The sequence below is a fragment of the Capricornis sumatraensis genome, chromosome 16 (genome assembly GCF_032405125.1).
Source record: "Capricornis sumatraensis isolate serow.1 chromosome 16, serow.2, whole genome shotgun sequence".
Taxonomy (NCBI): Eukaryota; Metazoa; Chordata; class Mammalia; order Artiodactyla; family Bovidae; genus Capricornis; species Capricornis sumatraensis.
The window spans coordinates 11,496,782-11,521,812 of NC_091084.1; the positions used below are offsets into that span (position 1 = coordinate 11,496,782).

At 37.4% G+C, this 25,031-nt stretch overlaps 1 protein-coding gene across 1 annotated transcript in view; it reads right to left on the minus strand.

The window, feature by feature from the left end:
* Positions 1-8,033, minus strand: part of CNTN5 (contactin 5) — a 635,147-nt gene extending 627,114 nt beyond the window's left edge. Inside the window, exon 1 of the mRNA XM_068988835.1 lies at positions 7,742-8,033. Within this exon, the coding sequence (XP_068844936.1) occupies positions 7,742-8,033 (292 nt within the window). The remainder of the gene's footprint in view (positions 1-7,741) is intronic.
* Positions 8,034-25,031: the final 16,998 nt, after the last annotated feature.

Here is a 25,031-nt window from a genome sequence, read left to right on the forward strand (position 1 = left end):
GGCTTATATATACTATCTTATGTAAAATAGCTACTGGGAAGCTGCTGTATAAAGCAGAGAGCTCAACTCTGTGCTAGGGCTGGATGGAATGGAGTGCTAGGGAGAATCAAGAGGGAGGGGATGTATGTATACTTACGGCTAATTCATGTTATACATCAGAAAGCAACACAACATTGTAATGCAAATTATCCTTCAACTAAAAAAAAAAAAAAAGATAGTCTTAAACTGAGAGAAAATGGAGTGATCTGATTTACCAAGGAGTATATCATCCAAGGGAAATACTCTGTTCCTTGCCCAGAGGGAGTTATTATTCTCATAAAAGATCATTTAAATGTTTTATTTGATCTCCAAGACAATATACCAGCAAAGTGTATTTTGAAGAAACAACAGGAAATTTTCAACACAGGGATCACTTTGAGTCATGATGCCATTGCCCATGTTCCAAACCTAATCTGGAAACAAGTCACATCAACAATGAAATTGAGCCAAAGGTACTGAGGATATGAAGCAAAAAATTTGGTAGGTTTCAGGTATCTCCAAGATGTCAGAAGCCAGTGGTAGCAATTCCAAAACCTGGATAGAGTCAGAGTGGTACATAAATTGTAGGTTGCACTTATCACTGAGGAAATTAAAAAGATCCAAAATTATATATTTAAATGTAGCAAAAAAAATAATTTGCTTCAGCTAAAGAGGATAGAGAAAAAGCTGACTTAACACTCAACATTCAAAAAACTAAGATCATGGCATTCAGTCCCATCACTTCATGGCAAATAGAAGGGGAAAAAATGGAAGCAGTGACAGATTTTATTTTCTTGGACTTCAAATTCACTGTGAATGGTGACTGTAGCCATGGAATGCAAAGACACTTTTTCCTTGGAAAGAATGCTATGACAAACCTAGACAATGTATTAAAAAGCAGGGCCAACACAGTCCTATATAGTCAAAGCTATGATTTTTAAAGTAATCATGTACAAATGTGAGAGCTGGGCCATAAAGAAGGCTGAGCACCAAAGAATTGATGCTTTTGAATTGCTGTACTAGAGAAGATTCTTGAGAGTCCCTTGGACTGCAAGGGTCAATCTTAAAGGCAATTAACCCTGAATATTCATTGGAAGGACTGGTGCTGAAGCTGAAGCTCCAATATTTTGGTCACCTGATGCAAAGAGTTGACTCACTGGTAAAGACCCTGATGCTGGGAAAGATTGAAGGCAAAAGGAGAAGGGGGTGACAGAGTATGAGATTGCTGGATAACATCACTGACTCAATGGACATGAGTTTGAGCAAACTTTGGGAAATAGTAAAGGACAGGGAAGCTGGGTGTGCTGCAGTCCATGGAGTTACAAAAAGTAGAACACAAGTTAGCGACTAAACAGCAACAATTTTTAAGAACCACCGTTTTTTTTTCCACGAGGTTGCATTTGTTTTCTCTGAATCCCATGAATGGGTTTCACCAAAAAAAACCCTAAACATTGTAATCAGAATCACTCCTAATCCAGACTATCCTTCTGCCAGCAAGTAAATATCTTATCTATCAGATCACACATAGAAGAATAAAATGCACCCTACACTTAGTTATGTTTACTCCCACTAAAACCACAACAATAACAAAAAAGAGACAAAATCAAAGACCAATTTATTTGTTGTTCTTTTATAATGGCAGTAACAGGTATAAAATCAGCAGTGATTGATAGTCCTTGTCTACATTGCAAAATCCAAAACAAGGACATGTTTTGCAGGTGTTGAGATCCTGACTCATAAGGGCTTTTGATTAACCTATACTACCATGAGCATTTCTAGTTTAAACAGTCAGTTTTTAAAATCAATTAAATGATATTCCTTGCATTCAAACAACTACTTTAGAATAACTATTTACAACTCTATTTTTTTAAAACTTGATAATGTCCTTTGGTCTATGGAACATTTCACTGGAATAATTTAAAGTGATCACTGTAATTATCCAAAATAACAGCATCAGATTGAAACAGAAAGAACAATTAGAGGACTCCTCTGATTGCTCAGCTCAAATGAACAGCATTCTCTCTTTTAGGCACTCTCAGTTTCTCTTCTCCCTTTCTTGAGTCTAGCTCAAATTTTATTTATTTCCCTGTCTCTACTTCCTCACCTCAACCAAGAATCAGAGACTCACTGTGATACTTTCACTGTAGCCATCTTGTTTGCCTTCTCTTGCTCTACCCTGCTCCTCCTGTGGGAAATTAGCTACCACACTGTGAGCTACCTTATGGAAAAGCCCCCTGAGAATGGCGTTTGGCCAACAGCCGATGAGCAGTTGAGGCACTTGCTCCGAAAACCCTGAGCAATTGAATCTTGCAAACAATATGTGAGGTAAGTGAGCTAACAAGTGGGTCTGTACCTATCTGAGCCTTGAGATGAGGCTGAAGTCCTACCTGGTGACAGGCACAGAGCCAGAGGACAAGTTAAACCACATCTGGTTTCACGACAAACAGAGACTTTGAGATAATAAACATAAAACTTTTCTTTATTTTGTGGATGTCTTCACCATCCTTCGATATTTTCTACACGGTATTCTTACAATATTGTGATTTTAAGGGTTCTTTTTAAATAAGTTTCATGTATTTTATTTTCCTGTATTACCTTGTGATCATCTCAAGAGGTTAGTACTCTTTTTAGGCAGCCAATCCTAAAATCAGTCAAGATTTGTGTTTTTTTAATATAAGTTTATTTATTTTAATTGGAGGTTAATTACTTTACAATATTGTATTGGTTTTGCCATACATCAACATGAATCTGCTACTCAGGTCCTGATTAAGCTTTCTTCTTTGTAATGGAAGTCAGATGCAAGTCAGTCTTTTATAACTCAGTGTTGGAAGAAATATAGTCATAATCTATTCTCCAGAAGGTTACTAGCATCATCCCACAGTGAAAGAAAAGGGATCACATTATACATACCAGCAAGTAGGAATCACTGTGATCAATTTTATAGTCTACTTACTATAAGTCATCATATTTGTTTCATATTTCATATTTTAAGAAATAAAATATCACACAGTTAGGTCATCTCTCTTCCATATCCTGGTACCATTTCCTTGCTCTCATTTTCCCGTTGTCCTCAGAGGTAAGCACTATAATTCCTTTCCGTCTCAGGCTCATACATTAAAAATTTACATATGATAGTTGGAAAAACATGAATAAACTTTTTGGTGAACTCAATATATTTCTTTGATTCTTACTTTTTTACATAAGTGACATTGTATATGATACTCTGCAAATTTCCATGTTCACTAGATGTTATATTATGAAATATATCTATTTTGTTGTATAAAGATGTTTGTCTTTAACAGCTTTAATTTTTCAATGAATGAAAAACACCATTTATGTATTATCCATTTCCCTTCTGATAGGCATGTGGGTTGTTTCCAATTTTTTGTTTTTAAACTTATATTGCATTGAGCATACTTTCATATTTTCTTGTGCATGTGTGGGAGGGTTACTCCAGGTGGTATATACCAAAGTGGAATTGCTTTCCCAAATTGCTCTGCAAACTACACTTTCATGTTGCTCAGAAATATCTTAACCCTATCTGGGGGTACTTCTGGGCTTCACTTGAGCAGGAATGGAATGACTTTCTATTCAGGCTTTGTTAGTTTTCTTGTTTTTCACAAAAGCATGTCAACACCAGCTTTACTCTCTATTAAGGTTAAAGGGAATTACCTGACAAAAGCCATATGTCAGGCTGTTATCAGAGAGAACAAACTCAAAGTCACATCTAGCCAAGATCTTTCAAATGCTCAGATGAGAAAACAACAGTTATGGAAGATTACTTGGAAAATATTCAGTCTATCCATTCTTTCTGATCCTCTAAATACAGACCAAACAAGAGCAACAGAAGACTTAAATTATATTAAACTAGTTTGCAGCCTAGAGCCTTGCTACTCTGAGCATGGTCCACAGACCAGCTGCATAAGCGTCACCTAGAAGGTTTGATAAATGCAGCTTATATGGCCCTCACTCCTGATCTATTGAAAGGGGGTGTATTTTAACAAGGCTGTCAAGTGATTGTATACACATTAAAGATTAAAAGAGCACAATGTTAGATAATTACTTCCCATTTTATTATTGATAATTGAATTTCATCTATCTTTGTTGGAGCAGATGAAACTCATTGTTATGTACACATCAAAAATATTTTCTGGGTCACTAACCATTACATCAAATAGTAAGTTGTTAATGAGGGCCCTGAAGAAAATTTGTCTAATCTTAGTGTCGGAAACAGGTACATTTCTACTCTCTATTTCATTTTAGTCCTTAAGCCAGTGGGAAATATGTAGCTGACCAAAGTTTGTTTTTGTTTAACTTATTACCCCAAATGGGACTAACCTATGACAGATTTATAGACATTTACAGTAGATACCCTGAATTAGTTTCAAACTCAGCTCCATTTTATGTCCTGAAGTTTCATGTGTTCCTTACTTTCATGTGTTTTAATTCATATTTTTTAGCTCTATTTTATATATCACTGCAAGCCACATTGAAGTATATTTGGAATAAAAGAATAAAGAAACAGAACACTAACTGGTGTTAAATTATAACAAATACAAGAGTATCCCACAGTGATCAGTCTTGCCTAAATAACACAAATTCCAACACATTTCTACCTGAGGAATATGGCATTTGAATTAAAGTACTGGATTTTTTAAAAAAATAATTCATTTTAGAGCCGTTTTAGGATTACAGCAATATTAAGAGGAAGGGTTCTCCTATCTCATCCTCACACATGCATATTCTCTCCCATTATCAGCATCACTCACCAGAATGCTACATTTTTACCAAAGATGAACCTACATTTACACATAATAATTAGCAAAAGTTGTAGTTTATGTTAGGGTTCACTCTTGGTGTTGTATATTCTATAGATTTGGATAAATGTATAAGGACATATATTCATCACTATGATAACATTCAGAGTATTTTCACTGCCCTAAAAATCTTCTATACTCTGCTTATCCATCTCTCCCATGTAATGAGCATGTTTAGTTTTACAAGAAACTTCCAAACTCTCTTCCAAAGACTGTACATTTTTCTAGTTCCCTTAGCAAGATACAAGTATTCCTGTTGCTCCAAATCCTCAACAGTATTTGGTGTTTTCAGTGTTCTGGATTCCAGTCATTCTAATAAGTGTGTAATGGTATCTCATTGTTGTTTTGATTTTCATTTCCTCGAAAACATATGATGTGGCGTAGTTTTTCATATAATTATTTTCCATCCACATATCTTCATTGATGACAAGTCTGTTAAGGTCTTTTTGGCCACTTTAACTCATGTTGTTGAGTTCTTATGTTGATTTTTAAAAGTACTTTGTGCATTTTCAATAACAGTCATTTATCAGGTGAGCCTTTTGCAAATATTTTCACTGAAACTGTGAGTTATCTCCTAATCCTATTGATTTTTTCCCACAGAACATATTACGAAAGCTTAAAGCTTATAAGTACACTGAAAAATAAAACATTTTAAGGAACTAACACCACGCTTAAGTAAAATTTAAATGGCAACACTATAAAATGACAGTCCACATGGCAACAACTGGCATAATCATAAGGCATGAGTCTGTTTGCCTGGGCTTAATACCACAACCTAATTTGACATTCCGAGGATTTTTCCAAGTTAGTTCTTGCAAGGTGTTTCTCAAAATGTTTAGCCCTTTATCAGTCATAATTGAAATATAGCCCAAAGTGTATTAGACTTAAAATTATATTGGTTACTTAGAAATGTGACCTTGTCAAAGATGCTTTTCCAAAGAAGACAGTAATAACACCCACTTCATATGTTTGTAGAGAGTATTACTGATATAAGCTATGCAAAAGAATCTGGTAGAGAAGCTAGTAATAATCAAATACTAGTGCTTATCTCTGTTAACTAACCTTGTAATGTTTTGTTGGTATACCCCAAATTAACAGAGAACATTTAGAAAATGTTGTTCAAACCGTAATATTAATAGCTGCATGCTGCTGCTACTGTTAAGTCACTTCAGTCGTGTCTGACTCTGTGCAACCCCATAGACGGCAGCCCACCAGGCTCCCCCATCCATGGGATTCTCCAGGCACAAACACTGGAGTGGGTTGCCATTTCCTTCTCCAATGCATGAAAATGAAAAGTGAAAGTGAAGTCGCTCAGTCATGTCCGACTCTCAGCGACCCCATGGACTGCAGCCCACCAGGCTCCTCTGTCCATGGGATTCTCCAGGCAAGAGTACTAGAGTGGGGTGCCATTGCCTTATCCGCATAGTCATCCTTTATTTAACTATCTTGTGTTGGATGTTTAAATTATTTCTTATTTTCTACTCATAAATAATGCTGTGTATACTTATATCTTTGTGTACAATGTTTATTACTGCCTTATGTGAAGCACATTTCTAGAAATAAAATATGAGACAGAAGGATATGACTGTATTGATGCTTTTGATATTTATTATCAGATTGTCCTTCCAAGTGTTATATTTTGCTTTCAGCATATAAATGTGTTTATGTAATATACATATATAATATTTACATATATTACAATATAATATAAATATATTCCAATAGTCATGTATGGATATGAGAGTTGGACTATAAAGAAAACTGAGCACTGAAGAACTGATGCTTTTGAGCTGTAGTCTTGCTAAAGACTCTTCAGAGACCTTGGACTGCAAGGAAATCAGACCAGTCAATCCTAAAGGAAATCAGTCCTGAATATTCATTGGAAGGACTGATTCTGAACAATACTTTGGCCACCTGATGTGAAGGACTGACTCATTTGAAAAGACCATGATGCTGGGAAGGATTGAAGGCAGGAAGAGAAGGGGACAACAGAGGATGAGATGGTGGATATCATCACCGACTCCATGGACATGAGTTTGAGTAAACTCCAGGTGTTGGTGATGGACAGGGAAGCCTGGAGTGCTGTAGTCCATGGGACCACAAAGAGTTGGACACAACTGAGTGACTGTACTGAAACTAATTCTAAATCAAAAATGGAAACAAGTATAATTAAATATATGGGGGAAAAAACTGAAAGATGCATGGAACATAACTCTAACTTATGACCAAGCTGACTTTGGGCTTCCTTGGTGGCTCAGATGGTAAAAAAACTACTTGTAATGCAGGAGACCTGGAGAAGGGAATGGCTACTTTAGTATTCCTGTCTGGAGAATTCCATGGATAGGGAAGCCTGGAGGGCTACAGTCCAAGAGAGTGACTAACACTTTCACTAACAAGATGACTAACATTTTCCTCAGCTTCACTAAACTTTTGACTGGTTTCCTTCTGACTATGGTCCCCTAACCTCCATTTTCTTAGAGAATTTACTTTAGAAATTCTGAAATTATAAATTATTTCTTTACTTCCATGAAATGTAGACCATTGCCCAGTCTCTTATCAGTTTTAAAACCTAAAAAATATCTTTTTCAAGAAATTGGGAGCCTTTTTTTTTTTTTTTTTAATGTAGTCATCAGGAAACAGAGACTCCCTATTTCCCAGTCTCTATGGATGGTAAGAGGTTAACTTTAAGAAGCACCGATTATCATAGATGACCTAGTCACAGTGGCCAAAGATTCTTCCTTAATGTCCTCCACATTTCTAGATCTTAAAAACTCACTGCTGTTTCAGAGTTGAGTTTAACCTCTCTCCTCTATCGCAATAGGCTTAACTTGTATTTTAATAGTCTTGAATAAATTCTTTTTTCCCTGCTTAACTCCAACAGGTGTAATTTTCCTTTGGACACTTACCATCTTGTTTGAAGGCATCTGAGGGATGATAAAGATTGATGGGGGAATAATAATGTTGAGCTGCCCCTCGCCAGCTCGGTGAAGAAACACTCAGCGTTCCTAATGAAGGGCTGCTGTATCGTGGTCTAGTCCTTGAACCATACAGGGATGAAGAGGAACTCTTCTTAATTCTTTGCAAAGCAGCATATGAAGTAGGGAGGCCAAGAAGAGCTCCAGAATATTCTGTAAAAGAATGATAATAATAAAGTGAATTCTTAGAAGACTTTAATAAAAACTTTTCTTCTGAAGACATTGCTGAAAATCTTCCTTAGAGATGAAATTAAATGGAAACTACAGTGGGAGCTGTAAAAAGTAAAATTTTACAAGCAGATTTTAGAGTACTTTCTGAAAATTCTAGTATTTATAACATTGATGTCTTGCAAGAAAGAAAGAAGAGACATGAGGGATGAATGAAAATAATGAAATAAAATGGAAGAAAAGGAGGAAGGAAAAAGAAAAAAGGAAGGAAGGAATCCATTCAAATTTCAATTTGTGTATTTTCTTTTTTTTAATTTTTATTTTTTCTTTATTTTACTTTACAATACTGTATTGGTTTCGCCATACATTGACATGAATCCACCACGGGTGTACATGCGATCCCAAACATGAACCCCCCTCCCACCTCCCACCCCACAACATCCCTCTGGGTCATCCCCATGCACCAGCCCCAAGCATGCTGTATCCTGCATCAGACATAGACTGGTGATTCGATTCTTACATGATAGTATACATGTTTCAATGCCATTCTCCCAAATCATCCCACCCTCTCCCTCTCCCTCTGAGTCCCAAAGTCCGCTATACACATCTGTGTCTTTTTTGCTGTCTTGCATACAGGGTCATCATTGCCATCTTTCTAAATTCCATATATATGTGTTAGTATACTGTATTGATGTTTTTCTTTCTGACTTACTTCACTCTGTATAATCGGCTCCATTTTCATCCATCTCATTAGAACTGATTCAAATAATTTGTTTATTTTCTTTGTCAGTAATATTTGGCCTTAATCTAAAATATCCATCCTCACATATGAAATAAGTTCCTTCTTTATTATTTAAAATTAAGGGGAAAAGCATTATCAACTACATTCCACAAATATAGATTGGATCTTCATCACCTAAAATTTACCATATGGCAGAAAATATGTCTAAAAGTAGTCAAATTCACTATGGAATGTAAAAAAAGAAAAACAGATTTTTTTTGTAGAATCTGTTATGTGTAATGTGTACCATGATATTATCAACATTTCTCATATTTAATTTCTGAGAATTTTCCTTAGAAAAGATATGCATAGTGTCTGAAGTAGACTGTACTAACTCTTCTTCCTGACCACAGGGAAGTCAATTTCATATGTAGATCAAATGTTTAAAAACACAAACTAATTATGTTGAATTATAAAAATAAAAAAAAAGGGAACTGGATTTTTTCTATGCCTTATATTGACCTTGGAAATACTTTTATGAGTCAGACATTTTTGTTCAGGGTATTTGACATTTCAACTTAATGGATGATAATTTATTTTGGGTAAAATTTTATATTTGTGAGCAAGTTCTTACAATTCAGATTATTTAGAATCATCATCCTGTCTTATAGAGATAATTTGGAATGCATGAAGCATTACTGTGATTTGAAAGTAACACTTTAAGTGTTAAGCATCAAATTAAATTTAACATTTTCTCTTCTGTGAAATTGTAAATATGATTTCTCTGAAACTCAAAAAGATGTATTTTTAGATGTACTCCGCCCTTTAAAATGAACACAATAGGTGTAGTCCAATCCCATCAAGAACTGTTAACAGATTGATGTCTTTTAGTCTTTGTGTTCAACCACAAGTCTGGTAAAGGTGGATCAATTTTAACTGAAAATAGCTAAGCTCTCCTGGGTAAACTGTATGAGGACAGATTATGGGTAGACATAAAATCTCCTTTAAAACCTGAAATTAAGTGCAAGTTTTGGCACCTAGAGGTATAAGGTAATGAAAAGAGAATGAGTTTTCCTTTAAGGTAGTTTGTAATTGAAGTCTCTGAACCTATTCATTTTTCTGTGCAGTCTTGTTGCTTTGTGTTTTAGCTGGCTACCTTGTTCATATATAAAAAGAAAAAAAAATCCCATGCAAGTGTTAAAAATTAAAATGGAGTATGAGAATGCAGTTTATAGTTCTTAAAATTAGATAAAGATAATTAATGGAAAAGCAGAAAGGTCATAATGAAATTCAAACAAGCCAGGATCATTATCATGACTATAAAAATATATACACATATATGTATATATAGATATATACATATATATACTCACACACATATAAAATGCATACTGTCCAAGTGGTACAGTAATTGACTTATGATACTTCATGTAAATAGAGATGAGCCAAATTAGGATTTGGCTGTTGTGCTTCACAGCAGGACTTCATTTGTTATGTAATCAGTTGCATCTGTTGCAGTGAAAATTACTTTTTCATCAATTAAAGTAAATCCAAAGCTGCTACTAGAAATCTAACAATTTATTCATTCATTCATGTATTCAAAAAGCATGTAATGAGAACTTGGTAGGGGATAAACGCTATGAGTACAAGGGTGAACAAATATTGTTGGCCTTTTATAGCCCCAGATTCAATCAACTACAAATTGAAAATATTCAAGGAAAAAAACTTCGATGAAGTTCCAAAAAGCAAAACTTGAATTTTCTGCACAACTATTTACATTGTAGTAGTTATTATACATTATCTAGAGTTGTTTTATGGAGAACGAAATGGCAACCCACTCCAGTGTTCTTGCCTGGAGAATCCCAGGGATGGAGGAACCTGGTGGGCTGCCGTCTATGGGGTCACACAGAGTCGGACATGACTGAAGCGACTTAGCAGCAGCAGCAGAGTTGTTTTAAAGGGTTCAGGAGGATGTGTGTGGGTTATACGCAAATACTAATTCATTTTATACAAGAGACTTGAGAATTCTCAGATCTTGGTATCTTCAGGGGTCCAAACAATCTCCCATGGATTCTGAGGGAAAATTGTATTGCATCAACTTTTTTAGAAGCATATTATATACTGGAGAATAAAGGTAACTGTGTGCGCAACTTTAATTCACTGTGAGGAAAATGTAAATTCAGGAATCTATGGACTTTAATCCACAGCTGGAGAATCTTTTCATTCAACCTAGGGACATCAGAATATGATTTTCAGATGGAATGCTATCCAAGTGAGCCCTGAAAGTGCATTAGTGATTATTTCAGCAAAACTCTGTGTAGGGAAAAAAAAAGATACTCTGTACAAAAGAGAGAGAGTACATGAAGACCTAAAAAGAAAGGCACAATGGCACACTTAGTAGATTATAATAGTCTGGAGCTTAGGATGAGAGTAACATAGATGAGAAAAGAGGTAAGGCTGGATAAGTAAACAAAGGGCCAATGATGAAATATCTGGAGAACAACATACATTTTAGAAAGATCATGCTGGCTGAAGTGCCATTTGGATCAAGCTAAAACGGAAAAAAGGCTACGCAAAAGCCTAAAATTGTAAAAGAGACAAAAATTAGTGAGAACTGAGGTGATCATCTGTATGGGAATAAAGTCAATAAAATTACTGACTGAATCAGAGGCAAGGAAGGGAAAGTAAGAAACTGAGGATGGTCTGAAGATGGTGAGAAGATGGTAAGAATGCAGGAAAAGGCATGCATGTGCTTGAGGTGAAAGCTCAATAATTCAGTTTTGAGGCAGGTCGAGAGCTAAATATGCAGTTAGCTAGCTAACTTATATGCAGAATACATCATGCAAAATGCCAGGCTGCATAAAGCACAAGCTGGAATTAAGATTGCCAGGAGAAATTTGAACAACCTCAGATATGCAGATGGCACTACCCTTATGACAGAAAGTGAAGAGGAACTAAAGAGCTTCTTGATGAAGGTGAAAGAGCTGGCTTAAAACTCAGCATTCAAAAAAGGAAGATCATGGATCCAGTCCCATCACTTAATGGCAAATAGATGGAGAAACAATGGAAACAGTGACAGACTTTACTTTCTTGGGTTCCAAAATCACTATGGACAGTGACTGCAGCCATGAAATTAAAAGATGTTTGCTCCTTGAAAGAAAATCTATGACAAACCTAAACATCATATTAAGAAGCAGAGACATCAATTTGCCAACAATAGTCCATCTAGTCAAAGATACAGTTTTTCCAGTGATCATGTATGGATGTGAGAGTTGGACGATAAAGAAAATTGAGCACCAAAGAATTGATGATTTCAAATTGTGGCATTGGAGAACTCTTGAGAGTCCATTAGGCTACAAGAGCAAACCAGTTAACCCTATAGGAAATCAACCCTGAATACTTATTGGAAGGACAGATGCTGAAGCTGAAGCTCCAATACTTTGGCCACTTAATGCAAGAGCTGACTCACTGGAAAAGACCCTGATGCTAAGAAAGATTGAGGACAGAAGGAGAAGAGGATGACAGAGGATGAGATGGTTGGATGGCATCATTGACTCAATGGACATGAATTGAGCAAATTCCAGGAGACAGTGTAGGACAGGGAAACCTCGTGTGCTGCAGTGCATGAGGTCACAAAGAGTTGCATGGAACAACAATAATAAATTTCACTGAGAAAGTAGAAGCAATCAGAAGAAAGGGTCCCTCACATGCTCCTACTGATTGTATGTGCACACATATACTCTATTTTGCATTCACTGGTATGCTACATATAAACAATATGTGCATCTATTAAAGGCCAGTTGTGTGCACTGAATTCTATTACAGCCTATCTTGACTGCTGAAGGAAATCACTCAAGAAAATCCCCTCTATCTCTCCATCAGCACCAATTGTTTTCTCCCTGTTAGATTATTCCCATAACTGTACAGAAATTCTTCTAACCTTAATAAGGCCACCTTGACCTACTATTTTTTCCACTAATTTTCCTTTATAGAAACATTTCTTGAAAAGAGTTATGGATAGTCATCATGTTCAATTCCTCTTCTCCCCTCCTCCCTTGAGCGTATTTCAAGTAGCCTTGCTTATGCCACTCCACAAAAATAGCTCTCTTTCAAATTAACAAAGAGCAGGTCATTCTACTAGACCCGTCATCAGTGTTCAGCATGGTTAACCATTCCTTTTTCCTTTAAACACTTTGTTCATGTGATTCTAGGATATTAAAATCTTTGTTTTTATTGCTATTTCATTGACTACTGCTTATTTCCTTTCCTAGTTCTTATTTGTCTCTTCAACCTAAATGTCGGTATATGTTGCTTAAAAAAAAAAACAAAACTCCATTTAAACTAGCCCTTAAAAGCTATTTTTCATGAACATGGACTCCTCCCAGATGAATTCCACCTTTACTCTAGTCTCAATTACTTGGATCCAGATTCAATTCTTTGATATTCCACTATTTTCCTACTCTCATTCTAACGCCTACTTCTATGTCTTTACTCACTCTCCCTTTTTGGTTCTGCATCAGCTTCTAAAAATTGACTAACGTCTGTTCTAAAAGGCATTTCCCAAGAGAGTTCATATGGTAAACATTACTCAGGGTTCAGAATCTATCTTTACTTATCACTTCAATAGCTATTATTTAAGAACTAGAATATAGTGAGTGAAATCACTCAGTCATGTATGACTCTTTGTGACCCCATGGACTATAGCCTACCAGGCTCCTCTGTCCATGGGATTTTCCAGGCAAGAACACTGGAGTGGGCTGTCCTTTTCTTCTCCAGGAGATCTTCCCGACCCAGGGATTGAACCCAGGTCTCCCACATTGTAGGCAGACGCTTTGTCATCTGAGACACCAGGGAAGTCCAGGTTGGGTCTAAATTCTGAGCCTGGGATTTCAAAGAGGCTTAGTGAAATATACACGCTAAGTGACAATCTGATGGTGTCTGGATTGGATTCCTTCCACACATAACTCCTTGCTTGCTTTCAGTAAACTCAATCGTCATTTCTTCCAAATTCACTCTTTCCTCATTCAGCATTCATTGACTTTTTTGACATTTCTTCATTGACTATGTGTTAGGAACTAGGGATACAGCTACAAGTAAATCACAAGTGGTTCCTGATTTCATGGAGTTTACAATCGCAGAATATTGGGAAAGTGTTACACTTGGGTAAAAGTTTCCCCTATGGTTCGTTGGGTAAAGAATCTGCCTGCAATATAGGAAATGCTGGAGATGTGGGTTCGATCCCTGGGTCAGGAAGATCCCCTAGGGGAGGGCATGGCCATCCTCTCCAGTATTCTTGCCTGGAGAATCTCATAGAACAAGGAGCCTGGAGGGCTACAGTCCAAAGGGCCCCAAAGTGTCGGACACAACTGAGTGACTAATCAGGCACACGCACTTGGGTAAAGCATTAATAGAGGAACATTAAACAAACCAAGTTATCCTTAAAATACACAAAAACCAAGATAGGAAACTTGTCAGCATCTTATAGTCATATATTACTGACATCATGATTGAGTTCTTGGGAACAAAATCTCTTTTCCTGGCTGTGATGTGTACATCTGCTTCCTATATCTTTGCCCCTCATTTTATTGATTGAGAATTTTGGATCTGTCAGTAAACCTATCTGTAATATAGGCTCCAAAGTAAGATGGACTCATTTAATCTGGAGGGTTCCTCATAGTAGCTCTAAGGCTTTGGGCAAAACATGAATAGGTCTGTGACCCAATTTCCTTGTCAGTAGAATGGGGATGAAAATAAGACTTCCCTCATAGGTTGTGGTAGAGACTAAATAAATCAATTCACATAAAGCACTACAATTTTAAAACTACTTCATCTGGCTCATAGTAAGAACTTGATAAATTATAACTATATATATATATATATAAACATATAAACATATATAAACATATATATATATATATATATATATATATATATATATATAATCTGCACTTTAGTTAACAGCCTGTACTATTCTCTGGTGAGCATATTGTTTTCCAGTTTTATCGAGATATAACTGACACATCACGCTATATAAATTTCAGGTGTACACACAATGCTTTGACTTACATCATTAAATGATCACCATAATAGGTTTAGAGGACACCCATCATCCCATATACATACAATATCAAATAAATAGAAAAAAAGTTCTCCTTGTGATGAGAACTCTTAGGATTTACTCTCTTAACAATTTTCATTTTTAATATTTGCATGTGCTAAGTCACTTCAGTCCTGTCCTACTCTTTCCAACCGTATGGACTGTAGTTTGCCAGGCTCCTCTGGACATGGAATTCTCCAGGCAAGAACACTGGAGTGGGTTGCCATGCCCTTCTCCAGCCAACCCAGGGATCAAACCCACATCTCTTCTGTCTCCTACATTGGCAGGCATTTTCTTTACCATTAGCCCACCTGGGAAGTATATTTTATCCCTAGTACTTAATCTTATAACCAGAAGTTTGCACTTTGTGATCATCTTTATTCAATTTCTCCTCCCCCAACCCACCATCTTTGGTAACCACAAATGTCCTTTTCTATGAGTCTATTTGTTTGGTTAGCTTGTTTTGAAGTATATATCACATTTTCTCCATCCTTTCACCTCTTAATGGGTACTTAAGTTGTTTCCATATCTTGGCTACTGTAAACAATGCTTCAGTAAACAGAAGGGTGTATGTATCTTTTCAATTTAGTGTTTCATAGCGACTGCACCAATCTACATTCCCATCTGGTGGACATAACTGAATATTGGGCTTACTCCTTCCAAATTTGATTGGGTTACAAAGTTAAACTATAAATCCCACATTTTAATACTTATTCTACTCTGGAGAATTAAAACAGTGAAAATTCAAGGGGAAGAATTAGGCTTCTATTACCCTCACAGGTGTATTCCCATGAGTAAGTTTCTAAGAAAAGATTTTTCCTACTGATGGAAACCGTACATCTACAGAAAATTCAATGCCTATATATTCTTGTGTTTCTATTGGCTAAAGTAAGAATTAGCTGTCTTTACTCCATATTCCTGTCAAGGGTTTGGAAAGAAAAGTGACTTTTAATTTCTTTCCAGAGAAATTTTCATCAGTTGCTCAAGCTTTTAATAATATCTAGGCTGAAGGTGTGAGCAGAATCTAGGTATATGTTATTAATTTTTCTTCTATTTTCCTACTTCTCATAGATAAGACCTTAGGGAATGTGCATTACAGTTATTTCTAAAGTGATCTAGAGATTTTGTGATAAAACTCAATTAACCTGGTGCTCTCACACCATGAAATTCCAGCTGGAGGTTGGGTAGGAGTAAATATTAATGCCTTCATTAAATATTTCCTAATCAAATGACCCTGGGACAACTGAACTTACATTATTTAATAAAATTGTAGTCTATTAAGCCAGAATGACGTTGCCACCAATTCAGTCTTGGAACTAGTAACATTGTTTATTCATCACTTAATAGGTCAAGTTACAGATATAATAAAAATACTGAATGCAAATAATATTCAAGAAATAATGAGTTAGAATTAGTAGAACTATAATTTTGGCAATATTTATGAAGAAATAAAGATTAAAATGTCAATATGATAAAGAATACATTTTAAAATATCTAATCTAGTCCCATATTTTAAGTTTCCTGAATATTCTGATACTTAGTAGATTTCAGAGTTCTATCTCAATTACTAAGTGTGAAAAACATATGAACTAGGAAATTAAAATATTAGTGATAAAACTAGAGCATCATTATTGGATTCTGTATTAAAATCTTTTCTGTCCAGTATTCATACAGTGCTATTAATTTTTTACAGACAATTAAAGGTAAGCAGGGCTTTCCTGATAGCTCAGTGGATAAAGAATCTGCTTGTAATGCAGGAGACACAGGAGACATGGGTTTGATCCCTGGGTCACAGATATCCCCTAGAGGAGAAAAATGGCAATCTACTCCAGGATTGTTGCCTGAAAAATCCCACGGACAGAAAAGACTCGAGGGCTACAGTCTAAAGGATTGCAAAGACTTAGACACAATTAAGCAACTAAGCATCCAAGGGTAAGCAACAACTAAAATATATAAAATGACAGGTCTTTACATAAATTCATTTGTTCAGTTCAGTTCAGTCGCTCAGTCGTGTCCGACTCTTTGCGACCCCATGAATCGCAGCACGCCAGGCCTCCCTGTCCATCACCATCTCCTGGAGCTCACTAAGACTCACATCCATCGAGTCCGTGATGCCATCCAGCCATCTCATCCTGGGTCGTCCTCTTTTCCTCCTTCCCCCAGTCTCTCCCAGCATCAGAGTCTTTTCCAGTGAGTCAACTCTTCGCATGAGGTGGCCAAAGTACTGGAGCTTCAGCTTTAGCATCATTCCTTCCAAAGAAATCCCAGGGCTGATCTCCTTCAGAATGGACTGATTGGAACTCCTTGCAGTCCAAGGGATTCTCAAGAGTCTTCTCCAACACCACAGTTCAAACACATCAATTCTTCAGCGCTCAGCCTTCTTCACAGTCCAACTCTCACATCCATACATGACCACAGGAAAAACCATAGCCTTGACTAGATGGACCTTAGTTGGCAAAGTAATGTCTCTGCTTTTGAATATACTATCTAGGTTGGTCATAACTTTTCTTCCAAGGAGTAAGCGCCTTTTAATTTCATGGCTGCAGTCAACATCTGCAGTGATTTTGGAGCCCCCCCCAAAATAAAGTCTGACAGTGTTTCTATTGTTTCTCCATCTATTTCCCATGAAGTGATGGGACCGGATGCCATGATCTTTGTTTTCTGAATGTTGAGCTTTAAGCCAATTTTTTCACTCTCCTCTTTCACTTTCATCAAGAGGCTTTTTAGCTCCTCTTCACATTCTGCCATAAGGGTGGTGTCATCTGCATATCTGAGGTTATTGATATTTCTCCCAGCAATCTTGATTCCAGCTTGTGTTTCTTCCAGTCCAGCATTTCTCATGATGTACTCTGCATAGAAGTTAAAATAAGCAGGGTGACAATATACAGCCTTGACGTACTCCTTTTCCTATTTGGAACCAGTCTGTGGTCCCATGTCCAGTTCTAACTGTTGCTTTCTGATCTGCATACAGATTTCTCAAGAGGCAGGTCAAGTGGTCTGGTATTCCCATCTCTTTCAGAATTTTCTACAGTTTATTGTGATCCACACAGTCAAAGGCTTTGGCATAGTCAATAAAGCAGAAATAGATGTTTTTCTGGAACACTCTTGCTTTTTCAAATATCCAGCAGATGTTAGCAATTTGATCTCTGGTTCCTCTGCCTTTTCTAAAACCAGTTTGAACATCAGGGGGTTCACAGTTCATGTATTGCTGAAGTCTGGCTTGGAGAATTTTGAGCATTACTTTACTAGCATGTGAGATGAGTGCAATTGTGCGGTAGTTTGAACATTCTTTGGCATTGCCTTTCTTTGGAATTGGAATGGAAACTGACCTTTTCCAGTCCTGTGGCCACTGCTGAGTGTTCCAAACTTGCTGGCATATTGTGTGCAGCACTTTCACAGCATCATCTTTCAGGATTTGAAACAGCTCAACTGAAATTCCATCACCTCCACTAGCTTTGTTCATAGTGATGCTTTCTAAGGCCCACTTGATTTCACATTCCAAGATGTCTGGCTCTAGATTAATGATCACATCATCATGATCATCTGGGTCGTGAAGATCTTTTTTGTACAGTTCTTCTGTGTGTTCTTGCCACCTCTTCTTAATATCTTCTGCTTCTGTTAGGTCCAGAGCAGTTCTGTCCTTTACCGAGCCCATCTTTGCATGAAATGTTCCCTTGGTATCTCTAATTTTCTTGAAGAGATCTTTAGTCTTTCCCATTCTGTTGTTTTCCTCTATTTCTTTGCATTGATCGCTGAAGCAGGCTTTGTTATCTCTTGTTGCTATTCTTTGGAACTCTGTATTCAGATGCTTATATCTTTCCTTTTCTCCTTTGCTTTTTGCCTCTATTCTTTTCACAGCTATTTGTAAGGCCTCCTCAGACAGCCATTTTGCTTTTTTGCATTTCTTTTCCATGGGGATGGTCTTGATCCCTGTCTCTTGTACAATGTCACGAACCTCATTCCATAGTTCATCAGGCACTCTGTCTATCAGATCTAGGCCCTTAAATCTATTTCTCACTTCCACTGTATAATCATAAGGGATTTGATTTAGGTCATACCTGAATGGTCTAGCAGTTTTCCCTACTTTCTTCAATTTAAGTCTGAATTTGGTAATAAGGAGTTCATGATCTGAGCCCCTGTCTGCTCCTGGTCTTGTTTTTGTTGACTCTGTAGAACTTCTCTATCTTTGGCTGCAAAGAATATAATCAATCTGATTTTGATATTGACCATCTGGTGATGTCCATGTGTAGAGTCTTCTCGCGTGTTGTTGGAAGAAGGTGTTTCCTATGACCAGTGCATTTTCTTGGCAAAACTCTATTAGTCTTTGCCCTGCTTCATTCTGCATTGCAAGGCCAAATTTGCCTGTTACTCCAGGTGTTTCTTGACTTCCTACTTTTGCATTCCAGTCCCCTATAATGAAAAGGACATCTTTTTTGGGTGTTAGTTCTAAAAGATCTTGTAGGTCTTCATAGAACCATTCAACTTCAGTTCCTTCAGCGTTACTGGTTGGGGTATAGACTTGGATAACTATGATATTGAATGGTTTGCCTTGGAGATGAACAGAGATCATTCTGTCGTTTTTGAGATTGCATCCAAGTACTGCATTTAGGACTCTTTTGTTGACCATGATGGCTACTCCATTTCTTATGAGGGATTTCTGCCCACAGTAGTAGATATAATGGTCATCTGAGTTAAATTGACCCATTCCAGTCCATTTTAGTTCGCTGATTCCTAGAATGTCGACATTCACCCTTGCCATCTCTTGCTTGACCACTTCCAATTTGCCTTGATTCATGGACCTGACATTCCAGGTTCCTATGCAATATTGCTCTTTTACAGCATCGAATCTTGCTTCTATCACCAGTCACATCCACAGCTGGGTATTGTTTTTGCTTTGGTTTCATCCCTTCATTCTTTCTGGAGTTATTTCTCCACTTATCTCCAGTAGCATATTGGGCACATAATGGTAAGGAACAGCAGCTGTGCTGTGCTGGAGCAGCCGTGAAGAGATACCCCACGCCAAGGTAAGAGAAACCCAAGTAAGATGGTAAGTGTTGCAAGAGGGCATCAGAGGGCAGAAACACTGAAACCATACTCACAAAAAACTAGTCAATCTAATCACAGTAGGACGACAGCCTTGTCTAACTCAATGAAACCAAGCCATGCCTGCGGGGCAACCCAAGATGGGTGGGTCATGGTGGAGAGGCCTGACAGAATGTGGTCCACTGGAGAAGAGATTGGCAAGCCACTTCAGTATTCTTGCCTTGAGAATCCCATGAACAGTAGGAAAATTCATTTGTTACCTATAGCTATAGCTTGATTTTAAATATTTATCTGTGCTCTTCTATAAAAATAAACATAAACTATAGTGTTAAACAATATGTGATTCTCTGAAAAATATTAATGCTTAATCAGTAGTTCATAAGTCAGAGGAGCAGTGAGGAGCACTGAGTACTCATGACACAGTGCACAGAAAACGCAAAAGTCATACAGCATCCCAACCCACAGGGTGACTCTATTTGGCATCAGAGTCAGCACAAAGGAATTTGATATCTGACCTTTTTCAGGGTAATTGCTAAGGCTGTACTCTCTCCGAACAGAATTAATGTTAAGTGTGCAACTTTAGCCTGCTGCTGTTTTATGAAGCTTGCAAGGATGGATGTAAGATCTCAGTGAAGCTGGTTGTGTGAAGCATATTTAGAAGTGGTTAACTATTTATAAATAATGTGCATCATTTCCATTTGGTTGTCTGCATCTATAGCAGAGGAGAGTTTGCAAGAGCCTGAGCCGGAAGGCTCAGCATTTTCCTCAAGAAATGTATTATGTGTAACCTTTACAGTGTTTTATCTGCAGGAGCAAGAAAGAATGTGCAGAGGATGAAATTCACCATTTTTAAAGCACCAAAGTCAGGCCTTGAAACTGAAATACTTCAAAGATATAAAAACAAAATTTAACACTGCATTTCTAGTGTACTCTGCATGAGATAGAAAAACAGATACTTACAGGGTACTTAATTATATACACTACATTTTTTTTTAGGTATCCTGTGTTTGTTTGTATTTGAAATCATAATGATTTAAGATTTGAAGACCTTTATCTTCTTTTCTAAATATTAATGCTCAGCTATATACACAGCTCATGCAAGTGATTACACCTTATTCTGAGTATTATATGTTTTTATTGCAGAGAAAGAGAGAAGGTCTTACAGTTCTCCTGTGTTGTATTTTTTTTTCACTCTTCTCAAAAGTTTTTAAAAGTCTATGGTATTTAGATGAAATCTCTTAAAACTACCAAAAGGAATTTTGTGCAATTGCACTGTTATTTTTTTCATAATAAGAATACTATTTTCTAATTACTGAGGAAATTAGTAAGGGCAGGAGGTACTTATGAAATATAACCAAATTAATTTAGTGATTAAAGAATTCCCTCTTGATTTGGATGAAGGTATCTATAAAATTTTAACTGTATAATAATTACATTAGCTTCTCCTTCCTATTCTCTATGTGTTTTAGATAGATCAGATAGTATTTAATAATAAATCAAAAAAGCTGAAGTTGTTAGCAATAAATACTACAATTAAAAAAATTAGTAAACTAAATGCCTTTCTCCACACTTTTAGAAAGTATTCTATGGGGAATTTATGTTATCTTTATAAGTTGTGGTTATTCAGTCCCTCAGTCACGTCTGACTCTTTGCAACCCCATGTATTGCAGCAGGGCAGGCTTCTCTGTCCTTCACCATCTCTGTGAGCTTTCTCAAATTCATGTCCATTGAGATGGTGATGCCATCCAACCATCTCATCCTCTATTGTCCCCTTTTCCTCCCGCGTTCAATCTTTCCCACCAGCAGAGACTTTTCTAATGAGTGAGCTCTTTGCATCAGGTGGCCAAAGTATTGGAGCTGCAGCTTCAGCATCAGATCTCCAAAGAATATTCAGGATTGATTTCCTTTAGGATTGACTGGTTTGATCTCCTTGCAGTACAAGGGACCCTCAAGAGTCTTCTGCAACACCACAGTTCAAAAGCATCAATTCTTTGGCGCTCAGCTATCTTCACAGTCCAACTCTCACATCCATACATGACCACTGGGAAAAACGTAGCTTTGACAAAAAGGAACTTTGTTGGCAAACTAATGACTCTGCCTTTTAATACGCTGTTTAGGTTTTTCAGAGCTTTACTTTCAAGGAGAAACTGTCTTTTATTTCAAGGCTGCAGTCACCATCTGCAGTGATTCTGGAGCCCAAGAAAATGAAGTCTGTCACTGTTTCCACTGTTTCCCCATATATGTGCCATGAAGTGATCAGACAGATGCCATGATCTCAGTCTATTGAATGTTGATTTTTAAGCCAGCTTTTGCACTCTCGTCTTTCACTTTCAAGAGGCTCTTTAGTTCTTCTTCACTTTCTGCAATAAGGGTGGTGTCATCTGAGTATCTGAGGTTATTGATATTTTTCCTGGCAATCTTGACTCTAGCTTGTGCTTCATCCAGCCTGGCATTTTTCATGACATACTCTGCATACATGTTAAAAAAGCTGGGTGATGATATATAGCCTTGACCAATCGTTTCCCAGTTTGGAACGAGTCTGTTGTTCCATGTCTAGTTCTAACTGTTGCTTTTTGACCTGCATACAGAATTGTCAGGAGGCAGGTTAGATGGTCTGGTTCAGATCAGTCAGTTCAGTTCAGTCCCTCAGTCGTGTCCGACTCTATGCGACTCCGTGAATCGCAGCACACCAAGCCTCCCTGTCCATCACCAAATCCCAGAGTTTACTCAAACTTATTCATTCTCTGTCATCCCTTTCTCCTCTTGCCCCCAGTCCCTCCCAGCATCAGCGTCTTTTCCAATGAGTCAACTCTTCTCATGAGATGGCCAAAGTATTGGAGTTTCAGCTTTAGCATCAGTCCTTCCAATGAACACCCAGGACTGATCTCCTACACGACAGTTCAAAAGCATCAATTCTTTGGCACTCAGCTTTCTTCACCATCCAACTCTCACATCTATTCACGACCACAGGAAAAATTGTAGCCTTGACTAGACGGACCTTTGTTGGCAAAGTAATGTCTCTGCTTTTGAATATGCTACCTAGGTTGGTTGTAACTTTCCTTACAAGGAGTAAGCGTCTTTTAATTTCATGGCTGCAATCACCATCTGCAGTGATTTTGGAGCCCCAAAAAATAAAGTCTGATACTGTTTCCACTGTTTCCTCATCTATTTCCCATGAAGTGATGGGACCGGATGCCATGATCTTCGTTTTTTGAATGTTGATCTTTAAGCCAACTTCACTCTCCTCTTTCACTTTCATCAGGAAGCTTTTTAGTTTCTCTCCACTTTCAGCCATAAGGGTGGTGTCACCTGAATATCTGAGGTTATTGATGTTTCTCCCGGAAATCTTGGTCCCAGCTTGTGCTTCTTCCAGCCTAGTGTTTCTCATGATTAGTTAAATATAAGGCAGGGTGACAATGTACAGCCTTGACATACTCCTTTTCCTATTTGGAACCAGTCTGTTGTTCCATGTCCAGTTCTAACTGTTGCTTCCTGACCTGCATATAGGTTTCTCAAGAGGCAGGTCAGGTGGTCTGGTATTCCCATCTCTTTCAGAATTTTCCACAGTTTATTGTGATCCACACAGTCAAAGGCTTTGGTATAGTCAATAAAGCAGAAAGAGATGTATTTCTCGAACTCTTGTTTTTTCCATGACCCAGCAGATGCTGGCAATTTGATCTCTGGTTCCTTTGCTTTTCCTAAAACCAGCTTGAATATCTGGAAGTTCATGTTTCACGTATTGCTGAAGCCTGGCTTGGAGAATCTTGATCATTATTTTACTAGCGTGTGAGATGAGTGCAATTGTGCAGTAGTTTGAGCACTGTTTGGCATTACCTTTCTTTGGGATTGGAATGAAAACTGACCTTTTCCAGTCCTGTGGCCACTGCTGAGTTTTACAAATTTGCTGGCATATTGAGTGCTGCACTCTCACAACATCATCTTTCAGGAATTCCATCACCTCCACTAGCTTTGTTCATAGTGATATTTTCTAAGGCCCACTTGACTTCACATTCCAGGATGTCTGGCTCTAGATGAGTGATCACACCATTGTGATTATCTTGGTCATGAAGATCTTTTTTTTTACAGTTCTTCTGTGTATTCTTGCCACTTTTTCTTAATATCTTCTGCTTCTGTTTAGTCCCTACAATTTCTGTCCTTTATTGAGCACATCTTTGCAAGAAATGTCCCCTTGGTATCTCTAATTTTCTTGAAGAGATCTCTAGTCTTTCCCATTCTGTTGTTTTCCTCTATTTCTTTGCATTTATCACCGATGAAGACTTTTTTTATCTCTCCTTTCTGTTCGTTGGAACTCTTTATTCAGGCGCTTTATCTTTCCTTTTCTCCTTTGCTTTTCACTTATCTTCTTTTCACAGCTATTTGTAAGGCCTCCTCAGACAGCCATTTTGCTTTTTTGTATTTCTTTTCCATTGGGATGGCCTTGATCCCTGTCTCCTGTACAATGTCATGAACCTCTGTCCATAGTTCATCAGGCACTCTGTCTATCAAATATAGTCCCTTAAATCTATTTCTCACTTCCACTGTATAATCAGAAGTGATTTGGTTTAGGTAATAGCAAACACCTTCTTCCAGCAACACAAGAGAAGACTCTACACATGTACATCACCAGATGATCAACACTGAAGTCAGATTGATTATATTCTTTGCAGCCAAAGATGGAGAAGCTCTATACAGTCAGTAAAAACAAGACCAGGAGCTGACTGTGACTCAGATCATGAACTCCTTATTGCCAAATTCAGACTTAAATTGAAGAAAGTAGGGAAAATCACTAGACCATTCAGGTATGACCTAAATCAGATGGCCTGGTAGTCCCATCTTTTTAAGAATTTTCTACCATTTTTTGTGATCCACACAGTCAAAGGCTTTGGTGTAATCAATAAAGAGAAGTAGATGTATTTCTGGAATTCTCTTGCTTTTTCTATGATCCAATGTATGTTGACAATTTGATCTCTGTCTCCTCTGCCTTTTCTAAATCCAACTTGAACATCTGGAAATTCTCAGTTCCCATACTGTTGAAGCCTCACTTGGAGAATTTTGAGCATTACTTTGCTAGCATGTGCGATGCAAGCAATTGTGCAGTAGTTTGAACATTCTTTGGCATCGTCTTCCTTTGGGATTGGATTTAAAACTTTTCTTTTCCAGTCCTGTGGCCACTGCTGAGTTTTCCAAATTTG